Source organism: Rhagoletis zephyria, unplaced genomic scaffold, assembly GCF_001687245.7.
Source record: "Rhagoletis zephyria isolate East Lansing unplaced genomic scaffold, Rhagoletis_zephyria_1.1 Rzeph_scaffold_09170, whole genome shotgun sequence".
Taxonomy (NCBI): Eukaryota; Metazoa; Arthropoda; class Insecta; order Diptera; family Tephritidae; genus Rhagoletis; species Rhagoletis zephyria.
In genome coordinates this window covers 5,157-16,133 of record NW_016166249.1, presented here as the reverse complement: position 1 = coordinate 16,133, position 10,977 = coordinate 5,157, and the positions used below count along the sequence as shown (strand labels likewise).

At 34.1% G+C, this 10,977-nt stretch overlaps 1 protein-coding gene across 1 annotated transcript in view; it reads left to right on the top strand.

The window, feature by feature from the left end:
* Window positions 1-10,977, top strand: part of LOC108375594 (uncharacterized) — an 18,633-nt gene that overhangs the window by 3,033 nt on the left and 4,623 nt on the right. The window contains exons 2-3 of the mRNA XM_017631738.1: window positions 4,436-4,840; window positions 4,972-5,161. Coding sequence (XP_017487227.1) covers window positions 4,436-4,840; window positions 4,972-5,161 — 595 coding nt within the window. The remainder of the gene's footprint in view (window positions 1-4,435; window positions 4,841-4,971; window positions 5,162-10,977) is intronic.

The following is a 10,977-nucleotide window of genomic DNA, read 5'->3' as shown; positions in this document are numbered from 1 at the left end:
TTTGCCGTGGTCGTCATCAGAAAAAGGGGGTCTCATCCGAGGCTTGTTGGAATTTTTCATTGGGCGGGGTTTTAACGTGGCGGGACCCAAACCCAGCGCACGCGAAGTTTTACGCCTTCTCACTTTAGCTCGCTTATTATTATTAATAACCGAAAAATTATGTTATTTACATTCAATAATCTCTATCTCGATAGAGATATAATGACAATCTATCGACATAGAGATTATTGTTTTTAATCTTGTATAAAGACGAGCAAAATTATTGTGTAAATATTTCGCAGAAACTTGAATACAAATATATGTATGTACTTAACACTATTAGGCATGGTGGAATAATAACAAGGTGTTGTCAGTAGCGACGTGTTTGTTGTAATTTTGACAAGATCGGCATGCTTATTTTCAGTGCTGCGGATCTTAATTTTTATACTACGATTCGTTGGGAAATAGTATCTAAAATACTCCATTTTAGTATTTCGTTTTATCGCGATTTTTAAAGAACTTGGTGTTTTCAGAACGATATTAATATTTAAAATTGCTGGATTTGTATAATTTGTGTCCTCAAAATATAAAATATAAAAGATATTGTGGTTATCAATGGAAAAAGACGTACACAAAAATCGTATGGAAAGGCGATTTTTTTATATTAGATATTTTTTGCTGAATTGTCATAATATCGAGCCAAATAGACTACTGATACAATAGAATAGACCGGCAGTATGGTTAAATTACGATTTCGCTTATATTATCGACATTTATGTGTTTTAATCTATTTAAAAAATCACTTACAGTCTTATAGGAAATTGCTTTATTTTACGGCCTTTACTTTTTTATAAGTTACAATATATGTCCAAGCTGTGTGGAGCTGACGATACAAACATATACTCAGGCTTATAAGCCTATAATTTTCCATTTTTCTACATTTAATTTGAAATAGTATGCACAAACGGATTTGAAGTAGTAAATAATTAGTACCTTTATAATACTTTAAAATGCGTGACCGGAATAGACCTGCCGAAAAAGTGAGGTTAAGTTACTGACAACACCTTGTTATTATTACACCATGACTATTAGGTGTCGATTATTTATTTACGTTAATTGTCAAATTATGTGATACAATTCACGTTAAATTCTTTACAACTTATGTCAAAAAGCTGAAGCTACAAACATCAAAAAATAAAATAAAATAAAAATGTTTTTCTAATAGCGGTCGCTTCTCGGCAGGCAATAACAAAACCTCCGAGTGTATTTCTGCCATGAAAAACAGCTTATCATAGAAATGCAATCGCCGTTCGCAGTCGGCGTAAAACTGTAGGTCCCTCCACTTTGTGTGACAACATCAAGGCGCACGCCACAAATCGGAGGACAAGCTCGGCCAAACACTAAAACTTTGGGGCGTGTGCCTAGCTTATGTTCAATTTCTAGCTTCGGTTTTAGTACTACATACCCTTTTTTGCTAAGAAGGTAAGGAAGTTTTTGAGCTAGAACTTACCATTGATTTTTAGCAATTTTTTTTTTCTTGAGGGTGTCGCTCATTTTCTCCATATAAAATAATGTTTGATAATTTTTTTATATGGAAAAAATGTGCGACATATTCAACAGAAAAAAAATCCCATAAATCAATGATAAGTCTAAAAAATGCATACTCGACTTTTTTCTAGAGAGCGTAACCATACTACTTTACATATATTGCAATTTTCTTACACCACGCACTTCACACCACGACTCGACATTGACAGCTGAAGCAACTTTTTTAAATAGCAAACGTTTTCATATTTTCAATAAATCACTTTTCAAGTGTAAGGGTGAGTCATTTTCGAGTCTTTTTTTTAGGCGTGGTAGCGATTAATCAGGTTTTTACTCAGCAAAGGTGATCGCAGAAGACTCAGTAAGGTGATTTTTATTAAAGTAATCTTCCAAATGCTAGATGGTTATGGAATTATGTATTAACTTCATATCGATGACGTCATAGTACAAGCTTCTGTTTACTATTTATTCTCATGCTCTCCCATGTAATTGTCTAACCCAATTGTTTTCACGCGAACTCCATTTAGTAACTTTAGCTCTGAAAGAAAATACATAACTGTTGAACTTTGTAAGGATATTCCATTCAAACATTCAAAAGATTGAGGGTAAAATCATAAAAATTAGTACAACGTTGCGTATGAGTGATATTTTTAGGATATGAGCGCACATAAGTACATAATATCCACCTTTGCATGTACATACATACTTACAGATTTAGAGTTATAGTGTACTAATATGTTTTGAATACTATTTATTTGTGCTGTTAGCTATTTACACATTTCATACAGAAAATATTCAACAGGAGTAAAAGTCACTCATACGCCCTGTCTCGTCATCATTCAATTTTCTGTTAAACTACAGGAAGCCTGTATTCGGAAATACTTGCAAGACTTTCAAAATTTCACACAGCACACAACTACCGGGCCTTTGAACTTTGACAATTAATGCATTCCTTAGCGTTATTACTTTAAGCTGAAAATTTTTAGGACTCATTTTTTCGGGTACCTTCGTAGGCAGGGGCTGGATTCTGTAACTGTGAGAAAATGCAGTATGCACCGAGTGCAAAACTAACAACCAAAAACTCACCGAATAAAATGCTGTGATTTTTTCGGAAGAGAATTGTACACAATTTTTATAGTTAGTTGAAACTTATTATCACACTTGCTGAAATGCAAAACGAAGAGTGTACACAATTTTCAGTTTACATTTGAAAACTCACAGTTACAGAATCCAGCCTCAGGTTCTGTGTGTCACGCGCCTTCCATGAAATTGCGTATAAACTAGATTTCGCTCAACTTCGGATGGTCAGTAGCGCTCCCATCCATTCCCTGCACGGAGATATATATCTTTTCAAGGGCTTCATTTCTCGCCGCCGTGCAGGTCTAGTTATTTTTCAGCATATTTGAAGGAAGATCAGGCAGTCCTTAAAAAGGTTTTGAATGCACCCTTAGTGAGCACTGGGCCCTAACTGCCACTTGGCTATCAGATCATATATTGACTTCCCTTAAGCAGTATGCCCGCTGCCGCTTTAATGACATCCACTTCTGCTGGAAAAACGCTATTCCAGTATGAAAGCCTAAACTTCAAGTTGATGGAGAGTTTCTACAGAAAACTCCCTACCAACTATTGCTTTAACGTACGATCCATCCAAGGAACAAGTTCACTTCTTTTTCTAACTATAAACGTGCTGAACTTTAAATAGACTTAAAGCATCCTGTCCAGTGGGCAAACTTAATTTTTTTTATATGCGGTTGAATTGAGAAAGAGAGCAGATCTGGATTACTAAACGATTAGGATTGCAATAATTTCAACAAGCTAAAAAACCATACATACATATGTACGGACGTAATACTTATAACACCGTGCGACAAAAATAAAAAAATTCAAAACACACGTAAGAATCGACATACTCACGAAACTATGGGCCGAATATAGTAAAACTGCGTTTTTAATTTTTCACTTTGATGTCAGGGTTTTTTTCAAAGGACTTTGAAATTTTAAACATATGAATAATTAAAAAATTTTTTCAAATTATTGTTGCTTTTCCACAATAAATTTTCATTTAAATAACGGCCTCGAGCTCAATATAAATTGTTGAATATAAATTGTTGAATAACTAAAAAAATTATTTTAAAAAATCAGTGCAATGTAGAATAACATTATGGGTACCAAATAGAAAGAAAATTCTGAGGAATTTAAAAACCAGAAAGTTGTTTGATTTAAAAGGACGAAAGGTATTGAAAATTCACTTTTAATAAATTTTATCTTTTTAAGTTAATAAAGTTTTCAGGAAGAAATTCAATGATGAGGTCGTGCGTATATTAGTACTCAAACAATAATTTAAAAAAATATATATTGCAAATTTTCGATGATATTTAAGCACAAAATTTGTAAAGGACATTTTCCATACCCATTCGTCTTTATGCACCAGAAAATTTATTCAGTTATATTTCTATAGATTTTTTCTTTTATATGATATCCTTATTGTTATCCTGACGTCAGAGAGAAAAACTAAGAACGCAGTTTTACTACAATTTACCCATAGTTTCGCGAATATATTATTTTTTTTGTGTAAAATTTATTGTAATTTATAAATAATAATAATTTAAAAATTTTTTTTCTTTGACTAGCAAGCGTTTAAGATTATAACATGAACTTACGAATTAACTTTTTTGCAAATTTATCTATGCACCACCAAAATGTTCTCGGGACTATGCTCTATAACTAAAAATGCTGCCCTGCCTTTAAGGAAAACCAGCTGAATAATATACATATATTCAAGTTAAGCGCAGTGTATGTTATCTTAGAATATTTATTTATTTTAAATGTTACTTGAAGAGAATCTGAAATTAAGTTTGTTCACAAACTTTAATGGAGTACAACCTAATCTTATTTACCTGTCTATTTCCAGATTCGGATGCTCTTCTACTCAAATGTCCGCTTTATCAAATGCATCTGCAGAAAATTGTTGGCTTCCGGCCGCCACTTGAATACCTAACCACACAAAACCTCATCTACTCGCCGGCATACAATTTTAAAGATCGCAATCGCCATCGGCGCGAAAGCTATAGCATAGTGGGCGCGCCAGAAGGTGAACGGCAGGAACTGGCAATTGCCAGCGACACAGCGAGCGCCATTTGTTGGCGGATGTGTAGTGAGGATAGCGACTGTATTGCCTACGTCCATCTGCTGGACTCAAACGAATGCTATGGTTATTCGTATTTCGAACGGACGACCCGCTATCAGGCAATAGCCGATGAATTGCCATTGGTTGCGGATGCTGAGGCGGTTTTCTATGAAAAGACCTGTTTGAAAGGTGGGTGGCACATAGCAATAATAACAGCTAATTTACCTTATTAACTTGAAAATTCCGCTTATTGCTGCGCGTCCATGCCATTTTCGATTGGATTTTTTCGTTTTATTCATTTTTTTTTTTTTATCTTTTAGTACCTGAAGTGTGCAAACAACGCAAATGGACGCTTACAAAAATTCCCGGTACGAGCTTGGTGTTTCAGGGAAAGAAAACAATAGCGACGCTAGTTACGCGACGCGAATGCGCCGAACGATGTCTATTCGAAATCGAATTCAAATGTCTGTCCGCATCATTTGCGCCATCATACCGTAACAATCGTGAAAGGTATTTAAGTGTATATGTGTATGTGTTTGTGTATGTAAATGAAAGTACAAGTACATACTAATTATGAAGTGCTCATAGCAGAAACGGTTGGTGGGCGGCCTTTGAGGTGGTGGGAGAAGTAAATTCCATTAAAAGCAAACACAATACGGAATGAAATTCCAAATAGGAGTTCTATGGCTTTATCAATTGTGTTTGAGCGCTGAAAATGGAAAATGATGCGCAGCGTTCTCAAGTTGTATGAGCTCATTGTTATGTAGTTAGCTGCTGATTTTAGCGATGCGGTTATTCAATACGGGAATAGCAATTTGATGCAGTAAATTATTTACTATATCTTGTTTTACTTTAACAATTTTACTTAAAAAATTTTTAAAATAAATTATAATAATTGTGTGCGAATGCATATTTGCTCATCTTCGTGTTTTGTAGTTGTAGTTTCTGTTATTTATTCACTTACGTTATTTCTATTTTGATTTTTTTTTTTTTTGTAAACATTATTTACTGTGTAATTGTTGCGAACGATAGTCAGTCAAGTGCTACCATCTACATACATACTTGCATACAGTTAAGTATACACATATTCGTACATGTGACAATGATATAACCTAGCACGTTTCACACAACTCACACGAGTCAATAAGGTCATCTTTATCATTCCGCGTCTCATAACACCCACACAAATCGTCAAAAACTAGTTAGATTCAAAAGACAGCTGATATGGCGATACTAGGCACGTACAATATATTAAGTTTTTATGAGTTAAAATGATTTAATTTAGTAAATAAAAATAAGAATTCCTTTTACCCTTATGCTTATACCTAGTGTAATACACCTATGGTATGGATAGGCCTCCATATAAAATGTATGGAAATACAGATATACAGTGACTCAAACAAATGACCACGTGCTGATTTTTTTCAAATATTCGTTATGTTCTTCGATCTAATTTTTTTTTTGTTATTTTTATATAAAAATATCGTCTAAGCTTTATAGTTCATTCCCACCAAGTCTTAACTGCAGTTTATGCCAATTGAAACAAGAAGATTACAAGTCGAAGGGGATAATTCCTCCTACTACAAGCAAACGAAAGGAGAAAAGCAAACACTAAGAAATAAACTTTGCCGCTCACCCCATGTTGAAATTCTCGAAACTTATCTGAGCTCTTAACTGCTGTTAAGACTCTGGTGGAAATAGGCTATTGCTATTAACCAAAACCGTGTAAATCACAGTGACGGATTTTTGCACTTTTTTCATACAGGTATTAAAATAAAAAGTGGGAGACCGTCAGCAAAAAAAAAAAAAATCAAAATATCAACGCAAGTTTTTGTAAATTGCGCTTGTTATATTAAAAAACCCGAAAAATTTGCCTCAAAAAAAAAAGATCTCAAAAATCAACGCGATTTTTTAGCCGTTTGAAACTTGCACTTCATTAGAGTAAATTTGTATGTAAATTGTCTAGCAATTCAGAAATGAAATTTTGTTGAAAATTTGTTGAATTTTCTTAAATTTTGTATAAAGTTAAAACTGTGATTTACGCGGGTTTGGTTAAAGCTTAAAAGATATTTTTATACAAAAATAACTAAAAAATTTGGCTGGGAAAATATTACGAATATTAAAAAACACGTGGTCATTTGTTTGAGTCACTGTAACTTGTTTAGTTGGTTGGCGATCGCTGTGGTGTAGTGGATAGCAGAGCACGCTGTCATTCCGCAGAATCTGGGTTCGAGCAATACCGAAAAAAAAGTTTTAGTCATCAAAGAGTCGGCGTAAAACTGTGGGTTCCTTACCTTTATGTGACAACATCAAGGCGCATGCCACAAATCGGGGGAGAACTTGGCCAAACACTAACATTATGTTTGCTCAGAAATATTTTTGCTTAAATACTCTGTTGTTCTGAACTTCACAGATTATATTTCATATTTACCAAAACCCAAACAAAAATCAAAAACTAAATATGTAATGTGTTAGATGCTAATTGAACTTAGGATCTTTTGGAACCTGCCTAATAAGACTTCATTCAGCTTCAAGAAGAACATGTGTCTTTAACTTTTCTAATGCTGACTGCACACGTGAGAATCATTGAAGCAACCAAGTCATGTTGTTTTGGCTATTGCGGTGTTGCCGCAAGCGTTGCTTGACCGCAGAACATACAAATTTACTCTAATGAAGTGCAAGTTTCAAACGGCTAAAAAATCGCGTTGATTTTTGAGATCTTTTTTTTTTGAGGCAAATTTTTCGGGTTTTTTAATATAACAAGCGCAATTTACAAAAACTTGCGTTGATATTTTGATTTTTTTTTTTTTGCTGACGGTCTCCCACTTTTTATTTTAATACCTGTATGAAAAAAGTGCAAAAATCCGTCACTGTGATTTACACGGTTTTGGTTAATAGCAATAGCCTATTTCCACCAGAGTCTTAACTACAGTTAAGAGCTCAGATAAGTTCCAAGAATTTCAACATGGGGTGAGCGGAAGGTTTATTTCTTAGTGTTTGCTTTTCTCCTTTCGTTTGCTTGTAGTAGGAGGAATTATCTATCCCCTTCGACTTGTAATCTTCTTGTTTCAATTGGCATAAACTGCAGTTAAGACTTTGTGGGAATGAACTATAAAGCTTAGACGATATTTTTATATAAAAATAAAAAAAAAAAAATTAGATCGAAGAACATTACGAATATTTGAAGAAAATCAGCACGTGGTCATTTGTTTGAGTCACTGTATATCTGTATTTCCATACATTTTATATGGAGGCCTATCCATACCATAGGTGTATTACACTAGGTATAAGCATAAGGGTAAAAGGAATTCTTATTTTTATTTACTAAATTAAATCATTTTAACTCATAAATACTTAATATATTGTACGTGCCTAGTATCGCCATATCAGCTGTCTTTTGAATCTAACTAGTTTTTGACGATTTGTGTGGGTGTTATGAGACGCGGAATGATAAATACATAGCGATGACCTTATTGACTCGTGTGAGTTGTGTGAAACGTGCTAGGTTATATCATTGTCACATGTACGAATATGTGTATACTTAACTGTATGCAAGTATGTATGTAGATGGTAGCACTTGACTGACTATCGTTCGCAACAATTATACAGTAAATAATGTTTACAAAAAAAAAAATCAAAATTCGAAATAATGTAAGTGAATAAATAACAGAAACTACAGCTACAAAACACGAAAATGAGCAAATAGGCATTCGCACACAATTATTATAATTTATTTTTAAAATTTTTTAAGTAAAATTGTTAAAGCAAAACAAGATATAGTAAATAACTTACTGCATCAAATTGCTATTCCCGTATTGAATAACCGCATCGCTAAAATCAGCATCTAACTACATAACAAGAGCTCATACAACTTGAGAACGCAGCGCATCATTTTCCATTTTCAGCGCTTCAAACACAATTGATAAAGCCATAGAACTCCTATTTGGAATTTCATTCCGTATTGTGTTTGCTTTTAATGGAATTTACTTCTCCCACCACCTCAAAGGCCGCCCACCACCCGTTTCTGCTATGAGCACTTCATAATTAGTATGTACTTGTACTTTCATTTACATACACAAACACATACACATATACACTTAAATACCTTTCACGATTGTTACGGTATGATGGCGCAAATGATGCGGACAGACATTTGAATTCGATTTCGAATAGACATCGTTCGGCGCATTCGCGTCGCGTAACTAGCGTCGCTATTGTTTTCTTTCCCTGAAACACCAAGCTCGTACCGGGAATTTTTGTAAGCGTCCATTTGCGTTGTTTGCACACTTCAGGTACTAAAAGATAAAAAAAAAAAAAATGAATAAAACGAAAAAATCCAATCGAAAATGGCATGGACGCGCAGCAATAAGCGGAATTTTCAAGTTAATAAGGTAAATTAGCTGTTATTATTGCTATGTGCCACCCACCTTTCAAACATGTCTTTTCATAGAAAACCGCCTCAGCATCCGCAACCAATGGCAATTCATCGGCTATTGCCTGATAGCGGGTCGTCCGTTCGAAATACGAATAACCATAGCATTCGTTTGAGTCCAGCAGATGGACGTAGGCAATACAGTCGCTATCATCACTACACATCCGCCAACAAATGGCGCTCGCTGTGTCGCTGGCAATTGCCAGTTCCTGCCGTTCACCTTCTGGCGCGCCCACTATGCTATAGCTTTCGCGCCGATGGCGATTGCGATCTTTAAAATTGTATGCCGGCGAGTAGATGAGGTTTTGTGTGGTTAGGTATTCAAGTGGCGGCCGGAAGCCAACAATTTTCTGCAGATGCATTTGATAAAGCGGACATTTGAGTAGAAGAGCATCCGAATCTGGAAATAGACAGGTAAATAAGATTAGGTTGTACTCCATTAAAGTTTGTGAACAAACTTAATTTAGATTCTCTTCAAGTAACATTTAAAATAAATAAATATTCTAAGACAACATACACTGCGCTTCACTTGAATATATGTATATTATTCAGCTGGTTTTCCTTAAAGGCAGGGCAGCATTTTTAGTTATAGAGCATAGTCCCGAAACTTTTGGTGGTGCATAGATAAATTTGCAAAAAAGTTAATTCGTAAGTTCATGTTATAATCTTAAACGCTTGCTAGTCAAAGAAAAAAAATTTTAAATTATTATTATTTATAAATTACAATAAATTTTACACAAAAAAAATAATATATTCGCGAAACTATGGGTAAATTGTAGTAAAACTGCGTTCTTAGTTTTTCTCTCTGACGTCAGGATAACAATAAGGATATCATATAAAAGAAAAAATCTATAGAAATATAACTGAATAAATTTTCTGGTGCATAAAGACGAATGGGTATGGAAAATGTCCTTTACAAATTTTGTGCTTAAATATCATCGAAAATTTGCAATATATATTTTTTTAAATTATTGTTTGAGTACTAATATACGCACGACCTCATCATTGAATTTCTTCCTGAAAACTTTATTAACTTAAAAAGATAAAATTTATTAAAAGTGAATTTTCAATACCTTTCGTCCTTTTAAATCAAACAACTTTCTGGTTTTTAAATTCCTCAGAATTTTCTTTCTATTTGGTACCCATAATGTTATTCTACATTGCACTGATTTTTTAAAATAATTTTTTTAGTTATTCAACAATTTATATTCAACAATTTATATTGAGCTCGAGGCCGTTATTTAAATGAAAATTTATTGTGGAAAAGCAACAATAATTTGAAAAAATTTTTTAATTATTCATATGTTTAAAATTTCAAAGTCCTTTGAAAAAAACCCTGACATCAAAGTGAAAAATTAAAAACGCAGTTTTACTATATTCGGCCCATAGTTTCGTGAGTATGTCGATTCTTACGTGTGTTTTGAATTTTTTTATTTTTGTCGCACGGTGTTATAAGTATTACGTCCGTACATATGTATGTATGGTTTTTTAGCTTGTTGAAATTATTGCAATCCTAATCGTTTAGTAATCCAGATCTGCTCTCTTTCTCAATTCAACCGCATATAAAAAAAATTAAGTTTGCCCACTGGACAGGATGCTTTAAGTCTATTTAAAGTTCAGCACGTTTATAGTTAGAAAAAGAAGTGAACTTGTTCCTTGGATGGATCGTACGTTAAAGCAATAGTTGGTAGGGAGTTTTCTGTAGAAACTCTCCATCAACTTGAAGTTTAGGCTTTCATACTGGAATAGCGTTTTTCCAGCAGAAGTGGATGTCATTAAAGCGGCAGCGGGCATACTGCTTAAGGGAAGTCAATATATGATCTGATAGCCAAGTGGCAGTTAGGGCCCAGTGCTCACTAAGGGTGCATTCAAAACCTTTTTAAGGACTGCCTGA